Source organism: Macaca fascicularis, chromosome 3 (assembly GCF_037993035.2).
Source record: "Macaca fascicularis isolate 582-1 chromosome 3, T2T-MFA8v1.1".
Lineage (NCBI taxonomy): Eukaryota > Metazoa > Chordata > Mammalia > Primates > Cercopithecidae > Macaca > Macaca fascicularis.
Genome location: NC_088377.1, coordinates 196,004,144 through 196,024,316, shown reverse-complemented (window position 1 = coordinate 196,024,316; position 20,173 = coordinate 196,004,144). Strand labels below are relative to the sequence as shown.

General features: G+C 42.7%; 1 protein-coding gene across 7 annotated transcripts in view; it reads right to left on the bottom strand.

Moving 5' to 3' along the window:
• Positions 1-20,173, bottom strand: part of DPP6 (dipeptidyl peptidase like 6) — a 1,022,456-nt gene that overhangs the window by 155,724 nt on the left and 846,559 nt on the right. For all 7 annotated transcript variants that reach the window (XM_005551244.4, XM_074036440.1, XM_045387368.2 and 4 more), the window contains exon 8: positions 19,547-19,667. In XM_005551244.4, the coding sequence (XP_005551301.3) occupies positions 19,547-19,667 (121 nt within the window). The remainder of the gene's footprint in view (positions 1-19,546; positions 19,668-20,173) is intronic.

The window sequence follows — 20,173 nt, the reverse complement described above, 5'->3', positions numbered from 1 at the left end:
CTCAGTGCTACTTCCTGGAATCCTGGTGGGACCATATGAGGTGCTCCGGACAATGAGTCATGCGTAGAAGTGCCAGGGTCATTTCCAGGCCGACCATTTATTCCCCAGCTTGTCTCCCTCCAGAACACTCCCCTGTCCACTAGTGTGGCTGCGATGCCTAAGAGGATCGATCGCCCCAGCAGCCTGGGACCTTGAGTGACCATGAGGGAAAGAGCTCCACCTCCTCCCCATCCCTGATCTAGAGTGGGCTTGAGTGATCTCCGAAGAGAAATACACTTTGCTGTTTTAAATTACAGGCAGTGTTCCGTTTTCTTTTGCTTGTTTTTTGCTTCCCACAGCAGGACCTAGCCTGTCTCCACCAGCACATCTTCCTGCTAACTATTTCATTGTGAAGTTATCTCATGGACAGATAACTTCCTTCCTTGTTCTGATCAGGCTCATGTTTGAAGTTTAGGGAAGGATGGTTTCCAGCTTTATCCATGTCCCTACAAAGGACATGAACTCATCCTTTTTTTATGGCTGCATAGTATTCCACGGTGTATATGTGCCACATCATTCTGAGCAAACTATCGCAAAGACAAAAAAACCAAACACTGCATGTTCTCACTCATGGGTGGGAATTGAACAATGAGAACACTTGGACACAGGAAGGGGAACATGACACACAGGGGCCTGTCATGGGGTTGGGGAAATATTACATAAAATATTACAAATAAAAAATACAGCATATCAACTATTTAGATAGCCTTTGCATGGTGTTAGGTATTTATAAGTGATCTAGAGATGATTTAAAGTATCCCGGAAGATGAGCACAGGTGATAGGCAAATGCTAAGCCATTTCTCATAAGGAACTTGAGCATCCTCAGACTCTGGTATCTGATGGAGAGGGGTGGGTGCAGTGGGGTTCCTGGAACCAGGGATAGCATTAGGAGATATACCTAATGTAAATGACAAGTTAATGGGTGCAGCACACCAACATGGCACATGTATACATATGTAACAAACCTGCGTGTTGTGCACATGTACCCTAGAAATTAAAGTAAAATTTAAAAAAATATAGAAGTTTAGGACAGGGAATGCTGACTGCAAGGCCTAAGTTGTGGTCTCTGCTCTTAGCACTGAACTTCACAGAAACTTCTCAACCAAATTTCTAGTATTTCCTCTTTCCAAAGCTCTCTTCATCAAGCAGGACCCCTAGCTGCTGTCTGAGGCTTCTGTTTAAATATTCCAAAAGCAGAATATCGTTCCTTCTTCAGTGTGTACTACTGGCTCACTCCAACTTCCGCCAGATAATTTTTCAGCCAAGAAACGTCGGAAGAATATTCCGGGATTGACTAGGATAACTCCCCCATCCCCACCGCTGAACAGTTTATTTATTTCCTAGTTTAAATCACAACTCTTGGCTGGAGAACTCCCAGGGTACAGATGTAATCAGATATAACATTAATTAAATAGCAAACTGACTGGTCACCGTGGCAATTAGGAGGGTGGTGCGAATCAGTACCAGAAACAAGGAGCCACGAAGAGGAAGATTTGGAGCAAGGAAGTCTCTGCCAAGTTTCTCCTGGGAGAAACCCAAGGTCCAGGACAGCAGTCATCCCTTTTATCTCCTCTTTGCTGGGAGGCCCTGGAGATGCTGTACCTGGAGGTGTACAGGTCTGACCTTTCAGTCAAAAAATACCCCCTCTTTTTCCATGGTAAATTCTCTGTACTGAGCACACAGACATCTGAGACTTTGCCATATCTGAGACCTCATCCAGCACAGCCAGCAGAACGGGAGAAGAAGGTTGACCTTCACCGGACACCTCACATGCACATGCTAATATACAATGAACGTGTTGGCAACTTCTTATGTTTCCACTGTAACATGCCTGTGCTTCCACAGAAGTGCTTTCATTTAACTTTGCAATAATTCTTTGAGAAAGGTGCCTGAAGTTTTATCTTCCAGATGAGGAAACTGAGGGTCAGACAAGGTTTGTGATTTGGTCACCAGGCAGCTGAATGGCTCACAGAGGGCTTAAATCGAGGTCTGTTGGGCTCTTAAATCTGTGCCATGAGACATGCCTTTCACAGCACAGATGGTTCAAGCCTGGGGCATTGAGCAGACACATCTAAAGGATGCTCCACTCAGAACTTGAGTATGAACCCAAGCCTAATTTCATAGGCAAGAAATTAATGCAACTCATACTCAGCAGGAAAGTGGTTAGCAGCTTCAGGCAGGCTCCCTACTGGCTGTTTGTCCACAGAAAGGCCAGTTAATAGTTTCGACAGCTGTGCAATAGGATAAGGGAAGAGTTGGCCCTCTGTGTCTAAAAATTCCACATCTCTAGACCCTCTCATCAAATGCAGATCAAAAATATTAAATAAAAAAAATAACAGTATGACCATAAAAATATTACAGATAAAAAATACAGCATATCAACTATTTCAATAGCCTTTGAAATAGGGGGGCGGAGCAAGATGGCTGAATAGGAGGAGCTCCAGTCTCCAACTCCCAGCACGAGCGACACAGAAGACCGGTGATTTCTGCATTTTCAACTGAGGTACTGAGTTCATCTCACTGGGGAGTGCCGGACGGTGCTGGTCAGCTGCTGCAGCCCGACCAGCGAGAGCTGAAGCAGGGCGAGGCATTGCCTCACCTGGGAAGCGCAAGGGGGAAGGGAGTCCCTTTTCCTAGCCAGGGGAACTGAGACACACAACACCTGGAAAATCGGGTAACTCCCACCCCAATACTGCGCTTTAAGCAAACAGGCACACCAGGAGATCATATCCCACACCTGGCCGGGAGGGTCCCACACCCACGGAGCCTCCCTCATTGCTAGCGCAGCAGTCTGTGATCTACCAGCAAGGCAGCAGTGAGGCTGGGGGAGGGGCGCCCGCCATTGCTGAGGCTTAAGTAGGTAACCAAAGCTGCTGGGAAGCTCGAACTGGGTGGAGCTCACAGCAGCTCAAGGAAACCTGCCTGTCTCTGTAGACTCCACCTCTGGGGACAGGGCACAGAAAACTAAACAAACGCAGCAGACACCTCTGCAGACGCAAACGACTCTGTCTGACAGCTTTGAAGAGAGGAGTGGATCTCCCAACACGGAGGTTGAGATCTGAGAAGGGACAGACTCCCTGCTCAAGTGGGTCCCTGACCCCTGAGTAGCCTAACTGGGAGACATCCCCCACTAGGGGCAGTCTGACACCCCACACCTCACAGGGAGGAGTACACCCCTGAGAGGAAGCTTCCAAAGCAAGAATCAGACAGGTACACTCGCTGTTCAGAAATATTCTATCTTCTGCAGCCTCTGCTGCTGATACCCAGGCAAACAGGGTCTGGAGTGGACCTCAAGCAATCTCCAACAGACCTACAGCTGAGGGTCCTGACTGTTAGAAGGAAAACTATCAAACAGGAAGGACACCTACACCAAAACCCCATCAGTACATCACCATCATCAAAGACCAGAGGCAGATAAAACCACAAAGATGGGGAAAAAGCAGGGCAGAAAAGCTGGAAATTCAAAAAATAAGAGCGCATCTCCCCCGGCAAAGGAGCGCAGCTCATCGCCAGCAACGGATCAAAGCTGGACGGAGAATGACTTTGACGACATGAGAGAAGAAGGCTTCAGTCCATCAAATTTCTCAGAGCTAAAGGAGGAATTACGTACCCAGCGCAAAGAAACTAAAAATCTTGAAAAAAAAGTGGAAGAATTGATGGCTAGAGTAATTAATGCAGAGAAGATCCTAAACGAAATGAAAGAGATGAAAACCATGACACGAGAAATACGTGACAAATGCACAAGCTTCAGTAACCGACTCGATCAACTGGAACAAAGAGTATCAGCGATTGAGGATCAAATGAATGAAATGAAGCGAGAAGAGAAACCAAAAGAAAAAAGAAGAAAAAGAAATGAACAAAGCCTGCAAGAAGTATGGGATTATGTAAAAAGACCAAATCTACGTCTGATTGGGGTGCCTGAAAGTGAGGGGGAAAATGGAACCAAGTTGGAAAACACTCTTCAGGATATCATCCAGGAGAACTTCCCCAACCTAGTAGGGCAGGCCAACATTCAAATCCAGGAAATACAGAGAATGCCACAAAGATACTCCTCGAGAAGAGCAACTCCAAGACACATAATTGCCAGATTCACCAAAGTTGAAATGAAGGAAAAAATCTTAAGGGCAGCCAGAGAGAAAGGTCGGGTTACCCACAAAGGGAAGCCCATCAGACTAACAGCAGATCTCTCAGCAGAAACTCTACAAGCCAGAAGAGAGTGGGGGCCAATATTCAACATTCTTAAAGAAAAGAATTTTAAACCCAGAATTTCATATCCAGCCAAACTAAGTTTCATAAGTGAAGGAGAAATAAAATCCTTTACAGATAAGCAAATGCTTAGAGATTTTGTCACCACTAGGCCTGCCTTACAAGAGACCCTGAAGGAAACACTAAACATGGAAAGGAACAACCGGTACCAGCCATTGCAAAAACATGCCAAAATGTAAAGACCATTGAGGCTAGGAAGAAACTGCATCAACTAACGAGCAAAATAACCAGTTAATATCATAATGGCAGGATCAAGTTCACACATAACAATATTAACCTTAAATGTAAATGGACTAAATGCTCCAATTAAAAGACACAGACTGGCAAACTGGATAAAGAATCAAGACCCATCAGTCTGCTGTATTCAGGAGACCCATCTCACACACAGAGACATACATAGGCTCAAAATAAAGGGATGGAGGAAGATTTACCAAGCAAATGGAGAACAAAAAAAAGCAGGGGTTGCAATACTAGTCTCTGATAAAACAGACTTTAAACCATCAAAGATCAAAAGAGACAAAGAAGGCCATTACATAATGGTAAAGGGATCAATTCAACAGGAAGAGCTAACTATCCTAAATATATATGCACCCAATACAGGAGCACCCAGATTCATCAAGCAAGTCCTTAGAGACTTACAAAGAGACTTAGACTCCCATACAATAATAATGGGAGACTTCAACACTCCACTGTCAACATTAGACAGATCAACGAGACAGAAAGTTAACAAGGATATCCAGGAATTGAACTCATCTCTGCAGCAAGCAGACCTAATAGACATCTATAGAACTCTCCACCCCAAATCAACAGAATATACATTCTTCTCAGCACCACATCATACTTACTCCAAAATTGACCACGTAATTGGAAGTAAAGCACTCCTCAGCAAATGCACAAGAACAGAAATTATAACAAACTGTCTCTCAGACCACAGTGCAATCAAACTAGAACTCAGGACTAAGAAACTCAATCAAAACCGCTCAACTACATGGAAACTGAACAACCTTCTCCTGAATGACTACTGGGTACAGAACGAAATGAAGGCAGAAATAAAGATGTTCTTTGAAACCAATGAGAACAAAGATACAACATACCAGAATCTCTGGGACACATTTAAAGCAGTGTGTAGAGGGAAATTTATAGCACTAAATGCCCACAAGAGAAAGCAGGAAAGATCTAAAATTGACACTCTAACATCGCAATTAAAAGAACTAGAGAAGCAAGAGCAAACACATTCGAAAGCTAGCAGAAGGCAAGAAATAACTTATATCAGAGCAGAACTGAAGGAGATAGAGACACAAAAAACCCTCCAAAAAATCAATGAATCCAGGAGTTGGTTTTTTGAAAAGATCAACAAAATTGACAGACCACTAGCCAGACTAATAAAGAAGAAAAGAGAGAAGAATCAAATCGACGCAATTAAAAATGATAAAGGGGATATCACCATCGACCCCACAGAAATACAAACTACCATCAGAGAATACTATAAACACGTCTACGCAAATAAACTGGAAAATCTAGAAGAAATGGATAATTTCCTGGACACTTACACTCTTCCAAGACTAAACCAGGAAGAAGTTGAATCCCTGAATAGACCAATAGCAGGCTCTGAAATTGAGGCAACAATTAATAGCCTACCATCCAAAAAAAGTCCAGGACCAGATGGATTCACAGCTGAATTCTACCAGAGGTACAAGGAGGAGTTGGTACCATTCCTTCTGAAACTATTCCAATCAATAGAAAAAGAGGGAATCCTCCCTAACTCATTTTATGAGGCCAATATCATCCTGATACCAATGCCTGGCAGAGACACAACAAAAAAAGAGAATTTTAGACCAATATCCCTGATGAACATCGATGCGAAAATCCTCAATAAAATACTGGCAAACCGGATTCAGCAACACATCAAAAAGCTTATCCACCATGATCAAGTGGGCTTCATCCCTGGGATGCAAGGCTGGTTCAACATTCGCAAATCAATAAACATAATCCAGCATATAAACAGAACCAAAGACAAGAACCACATGATTATCTCAATTGATGCAGAAAAGGCTTTTGACAAAATTCAACAGCCCTTCATGCTAAAAACGCTCAATAAATTCGGTATTGATGGAACGTACCTCAAAATAATAAGAGCTATTAATGACAAACCCACAGCCAATATCATACTGAATGGGCAAAAACTGGAAAAATTCCCTTTGAAAACTGGCACAAGACAGGGATGCCCTCTCTCACCACTCCTATTCAACACAGTGTTGGAAGTTCTGGCTAGGGCAATCAGGCAAGAGAAAGAAATCAAGGGTATTCAGTTAGGAAAAGAAGAAGTCAAATTGTCCCTCTTTGCAGATGACATGATTGTATATTTAGAAAACCCCATTGTCTCAGCCCAAAATCTCCTTAAGCTGATAAGCAACTTCAGCAAAGTCTCAGGATACAAAATTAATATGCAAAAATCACAAGCATTCTTATACACCAGTAACAGACAAACAGAGAGCCAAATCAGGAATGAACTTCCATTCACAATTGCTTCAAAGAGAATCAAATACCTAGGAATCCAACTTACAAGGGATGTAAAGGACCTCTTCAAGAAGAACTACAAACCACTGCTCAGTGAAATAAAAGAGGACACAAACAAATGGAAGAACATACCATGCTCATGGATAGGAAGAATCAATATCGTGAAAATGGCCATACTGCCCAAGGTAATTTATAGATTCAATGCCATCCCCATCAAGCTACCAATGAGTTTCTTCACAGAATTGGAAAAAACTGCTTTAAAGTTCATATGGAACCAAAAAAGAGCCCGCATCTCCAAGACAATCCTAAGTCAAAAGAACAAAGCTGGAGGCATCACGCTACCTGACTTCAAACTATACTACAAGGCTACAGTAACCAAAACAGCATGGTACTGGTACCAAAACAGAGATATAGACCAATGGAACAGAACAGAGTCCTCAGAAATAGTACCACACATCTACAGCCATTTGATCTTTGACAAACCTGAGAGAAACAAGAAATGGGGAAAGGATTCCCTATTTAATAAATGGTGCTGGGAAAATTGGCTAGCCATAAGTAGAAAGCTGAAACTGGATCCTTTCCTTACTCCTTATACGAAAATTAATTCAAGATGGATTAGAGACTTAAATGTTAGACCTAATACCATAAAAATCCTAGAGGAAAACCTAGGTAGTACCATTCAGGACATAGGCATGGGCAAAGACTTCATGTCTAAAACACCAAAAGCAATGGCAGCAAAAGCCAAAATTGACAAATGGGATCTCATTAAACTAAAGAGCTTCTGCACAGCAAAAGAAACTACCATCATAGTGAACAGGCAACCTACAGAATGGGAGAAAATTTTTGCAATCTACTCATCTGACAAAGGGCTAATATCCAGAACCTACAAAGAACTCAAACAAATTTACAAGAAAAAAACAAACAACCCCATCAAAAAGTGGGCAAAGGATATGAACAGACATTTCTCAAAAGAAGACATTCATACAGCCAACAGACACATGAAAAAATGCTCATCATCACTGGCCATCAGAGAAATGCAAATCAAAACCACAATGAGATACCATCTCACACCAGTTAGAATGGCAATCATTAAAAAGTCAGGAAACAACAGGTGCTGGAGAGGATGTGGAGAAATAGGAACACTTTTACACTGTTGGTGGGATTGTAAACTAGTTCAACCATTATGGAAAACAGTATGGCGATTCCTCAAGGATCTAGAACTAGATGTACCATATGACCCAGCCATCCCATTACTGGGTATATACCCAAAGGATTATAAATTATGCTGCTATAAAGACACATGCACACGTATGTTTATTGCAGCACTATTCACAATAGCAAAGACTTGGAATCAACCCAAATGTCCATCAGTGACAGATTGGATTAAGAAAATGTGGCACATATACACCATGGAATACTATGCAGCCATAAAAAAGGATGAGTTTGAGTCCTTTGTAGGGACTTGGATGCAGCTGGAATCCATCATTCTTAGCAAACTATCACAAGAACAGAAAACCAAACACCGCATGTTCTCACTCATAGGTGGGAACTGAACAATGAGATCACTCGGACTCAGGAAGGGGAACATCACACACCGGGGCCTATCATGGGGAGGGGGGAGGGGGGAGGGATTGCACTGGGAGTTATACCTGATGTAAATGACGAGTTGATGGGTGCAGCACAGCAACATGGCACAAGTATACATATGTAACAAACCTGCACGTTATGCACATGTACCCTACAACTTAAAGTATAATAATAATAAATAAATTAAAAAAAAAAAAAAGATTTATTCTTCAACCATCTCTCTTGGTGATCCAAATAAAATCAAGCAGCTTTGACCCTTAGCACCTTAAGAACATGCTCCCGTATTTTCTTGGTCCTTACTCTGTACACAATGGGATTGAGAAAAGGGGGAATCAAAAGGTACATATTTGCAATGAAAATATGAACATGTGCTGGCACGTTTTTCCCAAAACGATGAGTGAAAATTGAAAATCCAGCTGCGGAATAGAAAACAAGGATGACACAGACATGGGAGCCACACGTGCTCAAAGCCTTCAAGCTAGCTTCTCGAGATGGCAGGCGGAATACAGAGCGCAGGATGAAGACATAGGATACAGCAATGAGAATGACATCACATGAACCAATGATAGAAGCCATACTGAGGCTATAGCTTTTGGTAGCACTTATGTCCATACACGCCAGCTTCACCACAGCCATAAACTCACAGTAGGTGTGGGCAATGATTCGAGTTCTGCAGTAGGGCAGCTGTTTCAGCAGGATGGGATGTGGAGAAAAGAAAGTTACTCCCCGACACACGACAATGATACCCATTATAGTTATGCGACTGTGTGTGAGAATGGTGGCGTGGTGCAGTGGGTCACAGATGGCCACATAGCGGTCAATGGCCATGGCGAGGAAGAAGCCAGATTCCATGGCAGTAAAGCTGTGGATGAAGAACATTTGGGCCAGGCAAGCATCAAAGGCAATGTCATGAACTCTGAGCCAGAACAGACAGAGCATGCGGGGCAGTGTGGATGTGGAGAGGACAAGGTCAGTAACTGAGAGCATGCAAAGAAACAGGAACATAGGCTGATGGAGGCTTCTCTCTGCCTTCACCACAGCCAGGATGGTCACATTCCCCACCAAGGCCACCATGTACATGGAGCAGAAGGGAATCCCAATCCAGGCATGAAGATGCTCTAGTCCTGGGATGCCCATCAGCAAGAAGGTGACAGGAGATGGATGAGAAGGGTTGAGAGGAGGCATATTTTTATTTTCCTTTGCTTTCTTTATGTGTTCTTCTGAAAATAAGGTTGCTATGATAATATGATCACAATCATATGCTGATAAATGGGGTGATTTTGTTCAGAAGAATCTTTAATTATCTGTTGTTGTAAGCTATCCAAATTCATAATCTGAAGTGTTTAAATTCACTAGGACCAGAATAATAAAATGATTACTTACAATGTAAAAAAAAAAAAAAAAATTTCCACATCTCTAGACCCTCTCATCAAATGCAGATCAAAAATATTAAATAAAAAAAATAACAGTATGACCATAAAAATATTACAGATAAAAAATACAGCATATCAACTATTTCAATAGCCTTTGCATGGTGTTAGGTATTTATAAGTGATCTAGAGATGATTTAAAGTATCCCGGAAGATGAGCACAGGTGATAGGCAAATGCTAAGCCATTTCTCATAAGGAACTTGAGCATCCTCAGACTCTGGTATCTGATGGAGAGGGGTGGGTGCAGTGGGGTTCCTGGAACCAGTCTCCCAAGGATACCAAGGGACAACCGTAGAGCTTTCTTCATAGGGCTCTCGAGAGATTACATAAGTTTATTTGTGTAAGGCCTGGCATGGAAGAAAGACTCACTGAAAGTTAGATACTGCTATTCCTATTCTATTCATTCAGTACGGAAACTACGACTTAGCATGAATTCAGATGGTCTAGAATCTGATGAGCTATGATCCTGTGTCCCTGGGCTCCTGGTAAGAAGACCATGTCCTTCCCAACGTCACTCCAGCTTTTTCCTTTATCCTTGGGGATAAAAAGTGAAACTCATAATTAAAACGAGGTTAACAATTACTGTTGCTTTTTGTTAATCAGGTGTTTTTCTGCTGAGGGAAGTTTGTGGAAATGGAAATTCTGATAAGAGTGATCATGGAGAAACCATATGATTTCCTTGTGGAGGTTTCTAGAATATATGAGTTTCTCTCTGTGAATTAACTCATTCAATAGTATTTTCTGAACCTTTATTAAGTACTCAGAGATTCACTGGTGTTATGGGAAATATACAGTATAAAATACAGTTCTTGACTTCAAGCAGGACCCCTGCTGAAGATTTATTTGGAGAGGCAAAATTTGAAATAATTGGTTGTCATTACAAACCATCTTGATTCAGATGACAAGAGCTGGAAGAATACAGACATGAAGTCAGTAGTGAATGTGATGACCGGACACACTGGGATTGGCATGCTATGGCTTTTGGGTCAAATGTGGCATGCTGCCTCTTTTGTATGTCCTGAGAGCTAAGAATTGGTTTTGTGTTTCTTAATAGTTGGTAAAAAAAGAAGAATATTTAATGACATGTGAGAATTACATGAAATTCAAATTTCATTGTCCGCAAATAAAGTTTATTGGAACACAGCCATGCCATTTGTTGCTTATGGTCTACGGCTGCTGTTTTGCTATGACAACAGGCTTGAAGTTTATTGGAATAAAGTTTATTGGAACACAGCCATGCCATTTGTTGCTTATGGTCTATGGCTGCTGTTTTTCTATGACAACAGGCTTGAGCAGTGGCAATGAAGACCGTATGTCCTGCAAAACCTAGACTCTATTACCCGGCCATTTACAGAAACAGTTTACAGACTGCTGGGCTCAATGACTGCTAACATCCATTTCAGCTCCAACACTCCCTCCGTGATTAGAGAATCAATAGCCATGTGATATCCTTTCAAGAAAACTCAGATGAACGTAGGTAAGTGAGGGCATACACTTTGTGTTACTACAGCAGAAAGCTGGTGGTCTGCCCATGATTGCAGACAGAGAAATGGTGCATTAGGATGTGCTGGTGTTTCCTGGTGACCCACCTGGATTTAGAGTTTGGTGCTGAGGCAGCCATAATGCTATGATTGCTATGTTGAGAGCAGGGGATGGCAGGGGAGGGTCTGGTGGGAGTCAGGGTCAAGTGAGGCACAGGTGCAGTTGGACCCAGGGGGCTAAGAGGACCTTGGCAGCCAGCTTGACTTACCTGTGGCAATCACAGTCTATGTTTTATGCTCCTGACATTCTTATTTCCTGCCTTAGAACACTGTTTTCATGTCACTCCTTGCAGAAATCTAGAAACCCAGAAATGTCTCACAGGTTCCGAGAAGCACAGAAGGAATGGACCTCTTAGGCCACCTCAGCCATTTCCTGGTCAGAGCTGACTGAGCTTCTGCCAAACAGCTTTTTGGCTTTTCCTCCTTATCTCTCAACAAGTTAAATTCACATGTTCTTCAAGTCAAGATCATTAATACTTTATGGAGCTGGAGACTAGCGCTAAACAAGGAAAATACTCATTTCAGTTACATTAAATACCCAAAGCATTCAGCCTCCTGCTCAGATGATTGCTGTTTGATTTAGCCAACGCTCCATTGCACAGTACCTCATAGGTCTGATAGCTTCGCCAGACACTGATTACATTTTAGATATTTTCATCATCACTTTTACTTTCATATCCTCCCTTAGAAATCATAGATGAAGTGGAATATAATTTTTTTAAGTACTCAATTTCTTTAAGAGATCACAAGGCATAATTTTTACCAAGTCACAAGAACTTTGGGGCTCATAAGGAAAACACCTGTCTGTCAGGCATCAGTGGCAACTAAGGGTGTGATTTCAGCTTGGAGAATCTAAATGTGGACAGAAGGTTCTTGAAGAGGTGTTCAACATGGTATCAATAGCATTTCTAGGATGATTGGGAACTCAGTGCATTTTCTATGTGAACATACTATAGACAATATTTTATGAGTGAATAGAGCTTCAGAATTTTCAACACTGATAAGTTCATCAATTCCACGTTAATGCTTCCGATTCCTGCCAATGCAGATGAAATAGTGGAGCGGGTGCCTCTTATTTTACCGAGTTTGGGAAATTACAGGGTAAAGCAACAGTAGTTGTACCACCAATATGTAGAGGTTACCAGTGCCAGGCATTATTCTAAGAGCTCTATGTGTATTAGCTTATTTTAATTTCCTCTATGACCTTATGGAGCATATACTGCTGTTATCTTTGTTTTGCAGACAAGGCAGCAGAGACACAAAGAGGTCAAATATTCATCCAAGTTCATACAGCTTTTACGTGGTGAAGTTTTTGTCTAAACACAGACACCATCACTACAAAGACTCTGCCCTGCTTTTCCACAAAGGTGCTTTGTCAAGCTAATCACAAGTTTCTGCCAATTTACTGACAGCGATGTCCTTGTCTAACCAACCATTTCCCATCATGCAAATAAGAGAGGTAATCAATAAGAGGTCCAAATAACTCCAAAGCTATGGTTTACATAGTAATGTACATATTTGAACATCATTCCAATTCCCATTGTCCTGCCTGCTCCATAACTTCTTTAAAAAATATCAGTATGGTCACTATGATGTATGACGGGTGTAAAAATCCACTTTGACCTACTACCTGGGAGCAGTTTGCTAGCAGCTGAAGTGCCCTAGCCAGGTGCTTCAGAGGCAGTTAATATTTGAAGAACCCAATCAGGAATCTACACTCCAGGGGGCCTCTGTAAGCACCTCAAATATCAGTCTCCAAATGTATGTCAGGGAGTTTTAAAAACAGCATAAGAGGTTGGGCTCAGTGGCAGGCTCCTGCTGTCCCAGCTGCTCAGGAGGCTAAGCCGGGAGCCCAGAAGTTCGAGGACAGCCTGGGCAACATAGGGAGACCCTGTCTCTAAAGAAAAGTAGCATACGTGGCATTAGAAATGCTTTCTCAGATACAAAGATGGTGTGCTGATTTCCTTCATCTGCATCTGACAGTCCAAGGCTGCTGCTATTCATTGAAGACTGTACCAGTTACTGATGGTCACGACTGGCTCTGGTCCATTCACAACACGCAGGAAACAGGTACTCAGCACACTGGGTATCAACGTGACACAAGGCACACAAAGTGTACAAAATATCTAACATGTCATGAATGTAAATTAAAGCCAATGTGCGAGTTTCTCGTGAAGTGTTACTTACGTTTGTTTTGCTTTCACAGGAATTAGAGTTTATGGGAATCTGGATGAGCAAAGAGTTCCCTTTTCTTTTGGTGAATTTGTGTCCTGTGGCAAACAGACCCTGAAAACCATTCCACAATCCCCAGGAGTGCTTTCGTTTTCATAATGTCTTTTCTTCCATGAAAGTGTGAAAATCCACTTTGATCTACCACACTGTACTACTACTACTACACGCTCTCCACCTCCTTGAATACTCAAGACAATAAAGCATGGAATTGCGCCACCCCCAAAATTCATTAACTGAAATCTATCTGCTTGGGGCCCACCTGACCTTTTGCTGATACCTTCTGGAGCACTTCATTGGAACAGAAAAATATTAGGTCATGAGTGCTGACTCTTTAAAGATGCTTTAAGAAACGATGAAGCAGTGCAAGGCAGGCCTTGCCTCATGCTGCCCTTGTACTCCCTGGACATGAACAGGACACACAGATGGAGGGTAATGGTCACACCACCAGGGTTTGGCGCTCATCCGGCAGGACTGAGGGGCCTAGCTTAGGAACGGCTCTGACCCTTTTACAGCGGGCCTGATTACATCACAAATGAGAGCATTTTGAGTTCCAGCTCAGGAGGTGCTAAACCTCTCTCCAGCAGCAGAAGTTCTGGAAAGAGGTCCTTTCTGGCCAGACTAGTCAAATCCCTACTTCCTCCACGCTGGCCACCCAGTGAGGGCGGCAGATAGTGTGGGAGAGTGGAGACAGTCTCTCTGTGGGGCTCCCAGGTAGGTGGAACCAGGATGGGAGCACCTTCGGGACTGTGGCAAGGGCTGTGACTGGGAGGAGGGGGCCTCAGGAGTCACAGCAGGGCTGCAGAAAATGGGGAGAGTGCCATGGAGTCCAGGGGAGGATGGTGGACTGGGCAGGGTGGAGCAGAAGTGAGTATTGTTGGCAGGAGACTTCCCATCAGTTACTCCTCATCAGGGGCTGCCTGACTGCATGGGTCCTAGAACCACACAAGGGGAACTAGCACCGGGGGCAGCTTCGAGAGTCTCATCTAACATGATTCCTGCTGACGTGCATGGGGAAATGCTTCCATGCCAAACTGGGTCTCCCGATCTGATCACATTTTTCAAATACCTTTATGTTCTGGACTAGTTAAGGAAAATCCAGCCCTGGAATTTCATCCATGCCAAATCAGATATGAAATAAATACCCTTTGGGCCCTTTTCTCACTTTCTCTGCCATCTCAGGCTGATGACTCCAGGCTGAACTCTATAAATATCTTCTCGAGTTCATCATCCCTCACTCTACCTTCACTGCCCTTTGAGGGGATAAGATCTTTCATATACATAAGGAAAGACGTTGTCCTGCAATGACCCTAACATGTTCCAGCTTTCCACAGGGCTGTGAGTCATTCCATGATAATGTCATATAACTGAATAATTATATGTATTTTGGATATGCATATGCATATGACTGCTTTGGTAATAGAAGTATGGATGATTCATTGTTTAGCTGAAACATTTAATAACTTAAAGTCATTATTAGCAAATTATTGGCCAAAAATTCTGTGCTGTCCCACTATACCTCGTGTATATGATGATAAAGAAGATGATGGAGACCATCCTGGCTAACACTGTGAAACCCCACCTCTACTAAAAATACACACAAAAGAATTAGCCAGGCGTGGTGGTGAGTGCCTATAGTCCCAGCTACTTGAGAGGCTGAGGCAGGAGAATGGCGTGACCCTGGGAGGCAGAGCTTGAAGTGAGCTTAGATAGCGCCACTGCACTCCAGCCTGGCTGATGAGTGATTTTTTTTTTCTCAAAAAAAAAAAAAAAAAAAAAAAAAAAAAGAGTAGTTTATAAACAAAGAGTGGCACTGGAAACACAATCAACCCTGTAATGGCAGTAACAAAGAACTTTCATCAAAACTTGGACAATTCCAACTCTTTGCCCATATGCCTACATACTAGGAACTTTGCAAAATTACTGAGCCTTGCATCAAAGTGCAAATTCTTAACAGAACACTCATTCACAGGCCTCAAAATCTTCAGTAACATCTTGCGTTTAGTTTATGAATAAACAAACTTTAATAAACTTTAAAAAGTTGTAGGACTCTATTAAGCTATCTTTAGTTTTATATTAAAATCAAAATTCTATGTAATTTTATGACATTTTCCCAGAAGCATAAAATGAAGATATGCATTTTGCTTATCAAAATCAGTTTGTGGCCACCATGAGCCAAAGGTCTCTCTTTAGAGAATCAGCAAGACAGACACACTGAGTTCACAGCCAGTGCTAAGTTCACAGCCAGTGATGAGTTCACAGCCAGTGCTGAGTTCGCAGCCAGTGCTGAGCTCACATTCTAGCACATGGGCGACTGCTTCAGTAAACTGGAGCTTTTCCCACTTTGTGTGTTTAAAGCTTAGGTCAAGGGATGGAGACTCCCAGAAGCCTCTATGGCTGTCCACCTCTTCTCTTCCTCAGTCTCCAATATTTTGCAACGTCTAGTATGTTTAAGATCCTTTTTGGGAAACAAAACAAATCAATAAGGCATTTTTCTGCCAACAAGTTATGGACTGCAGTGGCTGTTTCCCACATACACAGTTTATCTTCTTAGAACTAACATCTCCAAGCGAATGAGCCCCTCTGCAAATGCTTTAGGGTATTTTCACTCTAATCTCCCCCCGATTGCTGAACTTTTTTAAAGGAAGAGTTTAGAATTGAAACAGTTAAGTCACAGAGTAGGCAAAAGCAATCGTCAAAGTTTACTTTCCCATTATTAAAAAAGGAAGCAAAATTCCCCAGGGCTCCTGTGCTCTCAGCCTCAGAAATCTAAGCATCAGCATATAAACCTTCCAGGGAACAACACTAAGTAGATTAAGCTGCCACATCAACTGTGATTGATTTAAAATATTTAGGGCTCTGTTATCACATCAACACAATTTCATGTAAATGCCTTAAAGAAAAAAGTCCTTTCAATGGATTTGCTAAAGCAAAAGCCTAACGTGAATGGCAAAGCAATGAACTTTTTATTTTATTAAGAAGATACTAAAAAAGATATTTTAAATCTCCTGGTTATGGATTTTTTAGGGAGATTAGTCCCAGACAATGCCTAGGCTCTTGCAGCCAAAATTCTAGGGGCCCTTTCTCTTAGGGGCGGGGGACACACCTTGGGGTCATTATTATTTGCAATGATCTCTCTTGAATTTTCAGGTCAGATAATTTCTGTTCTGTGGCAGAATGACCACCTGGGTAACATTGCCTTGATACCTATGTCTTCTTTTTTTTTTTTTTTTAAACATCTTTTTTTCCTTTGTGATAAAAATAGTACTAACAAATAATTACAATAATAGTAATAACTACATAATTATTATTTTTATTGTTATAAGAAACAATAGCAGCAACTGTCCCTTGCTGACCATGTCATATGCTGCACGCATTCCACTCAGTCTCACACAGTCCCCAGAAAGTGTAGTGTTTGGGACATTCTTCCCATCTACAGATGAGCATGTTGAGGTCCATGGAGTGGAAGACCCTTGTCATGTCCCGTGACTGGGCCAGGTCTCCACCCTGGGTCCCTGCAGCTCCACAGCCTTACTTTGAACCACTCATGTTCTGATCTCCAGCCCCTGGGTTCTCTTCCCTATCCAGATCTCGAGCCGATCTTATACCCAAGGAAAAGAGCTGTTAGTGGGATCTCAGATGTCAGGGAGCAAACAGGACCTGGTTTTCTAGTTGCTCCTAGGTATAAGGCCTTTTTCTTCACACAAGGGCAGCATTCAAGGGGCTTTAGAGTCCTCATTGTCAATAGTCTACTGAGTCCAGGGGGCAGGCAAGCCCCAGAGGCTCAGGGATTGCACCCCAGGCAGAGGTGCAGCCCCTCCAGAGTTTCCCTTTGTGCTGCTGCCTGTGCCTCTTCGGTGGAGCTGGGGACATCTTGGGACAAACCATTTCTAGGGCTGTTTCTGCACAGAAAAGGCATAACTACAGAAGACTGTGTCCCCTCTTTCATTCCAGTGGCTTTTTCAGGTGTGGCCAAGGACTCATGTGACAATAAAATCTCAGGGTTGATTCTCCTGGGGCTCAGAAGGAAACTGGACTCTTCAGCATGCTCTGAGCACGGGCAGCCACATCGGAATAAACATGGGGCTTCGAAGGTGACCACACAGGGGAGGCCAGCCTCATGTGGATGCTTGGGTTCCAGTATGTCTGTTAAAGATGAGCTGCTTAGCCCCCAGGACCGTGGCCGTCTCCGGAATACAGACTTAGGGAGAAAGCCCTTGGAAAGGGATTTGAAGGAATATTCTAGACTGATGGAAATGGTCTATGTCTTGACTGGGGCTATATAGCATATACATTCGCCAAACTCATCAAACTGTCCTTATGATGTGCATTTTATTGTGTACAAATTATACCTCCATTTACAAAAATTAAAAATCTAGTCATAGAACTTTATGGCTTCAGTGAAATTATGCTAGGAGGTAACACTAAGCTTGCATATCCATCTGCTTTATAATTTATGATGCGTAAAGCCACTAAAATGCAGAATACCAGCCTGAGACATGCACAGTACTGGGAGAAAGTGATACTGGCTTGAGAAAGCACGCAGAATTTCCCGGACCTTCCCTTGACCCAGCCTAGCAGGGTGAGTTATTGCTGTGACCACACGGTCTCAGGCCAGGAGGCTGAGAAGAACTTGGGTTGTTCATCAGCCCCATGCTGGAAAGCATATGCTTACTCTAGCCACATGTGGAATTCTAAAAAGGTAATTATCCTGAACTTGAACAATGACTTTCCCCAATAAATATTCCTTACCCTTGTGTAAACTTGGGCCAATTATTTAACCTCACCATGCCTCATCTGTGAAATAGAACCTTGCTATGAACTGAATGACTGTGTCCCCCGAAATTCGTATGTTGAAACCCAAATCCCCAAGGTGATGGGGTTAGGAGGTGGCACTTTTGTAAGGTGATGAGGTCATGAGGGTGTTGCCCCTATGAATGGGATTCATGCCCTTATAAAGAGATAAAGAAATAAAAAAGATTCATGCCCTTATAAAGAGATAAAACAACCAGAGCTCTCTCTACTCTGCCAGGTGAGGACATAAGAAGACAGCCATGTGCAAGTGAGGAAGAGAGCCCTCACCAGACACTGGGTCTGCCAGCACCCTGATCTTGGACTTCCCAGGCTCCAGAGCTGTGAGAAATACATATTCGTTGTTTAAGCTACCTCGTCTGTGGAATTTTGTTACATCTTGTTACAGCAGCCTGAACAAACTAAGACAGAGGGTGAAACGAAGTAACAGAAAACAAAGTGCTTCCAGCAGTGCCTGGCAGCTAATAGCAATCAATACCTGGTTGTTATTGTTATGATGAAGGGTCATGAGCATGGAGACAGGTTATCAAAGTGTAAGAAGGAGCTTCCCTCTCTGATTTCTAGTTATTTGATAATGTATACGGCATGACTCTTCTGGCGCAAAAGGCAAACCAGGGGTAGAAAATGTCCAGCAAGGTGGAGGTGCTCTCAGCAGCAAGTCACTCTGATGATTTATTTGGAAAGATGTAACTCATTCTTTCTTTTCCAACTGTCCCCTTCCCATGGCAAATGAGGCACTATGTCTTGGAGTGGGGTAGACACACATGCATTTGCAGTCCCTGAGCATTCCTGGAAGTTACCTCCTGATATAATAAATCTCCCATTAATGGGCCTCCTGCCCTTCAGGGATGAATTGCAGGGCCCTGCAAAGTCCAAAGCCAGCACACCTGCCCCAGGTGAGTGTGCAATACTGCAGGCCCCTGACAACAGCCTGATGCTATTCCCCGATGCTGATCAGAGTGATCCTAAAAGCTCCAACAAAATCTTTTAAATTTTGCAGAACCACAAGAAACTGGAGTTTAATTTACAGTTAAAGTCAAAGAAAAAAGAAAAAGAACCCAACTCCAGTGTAGCAGCAGCAGCAACCACAAATCTTGCTTTTTTCTCTCCTTGCGCATCTTACCTTCATATAGCCAGTCACTGAGGCCGTTGTAAATCACACCTTCCTTCCCAGTGGAGACCACGCGGATGGCCTGTTTCCCGACATGTGCACAGTAGTAGATATTGTTTTCAAAAATAAATATCTAATTTGGAAAGAGAAAAAAAAAGCATACTATTAAGCAAGGAAGTGGTTATAAATAGGTTGTTCTTAAAAAATCTGAAATCATCAACCCGGTTTTCATTTTCCTTTTGTACTTATTAGATAGAACAAAGGCAGTCTCAAAATTCTTAGAGGTCTACACACCTCCAACAGAATATATCTGTAAGGATTAATCGGAGGCTGAAATTCCACATTCTTCACCCAATGTTATCACTTACCATGACTGGAAAATTTGTAGTCTGATACTTCTAGCTACTTGAAATCTGATATGGTTTGGATTTGTGTCCCCATCCAAATCTCATGTCAAATTGTAATCCCCAATGTTGGAGGCCAAGCCTGGTAGGAGGTGACTGGATCATGGGGGCAGATTTCTCCCTTGCTGTTCTCATGATAGTGAGGGAGTTCTCATGAGATATGGTTGTTTAAAAGTGTGTAGCCCCTCCCCCTGTGCTCTTTTCCTCCTTCTCCAGTTATGTAAGTTGTGCCTGC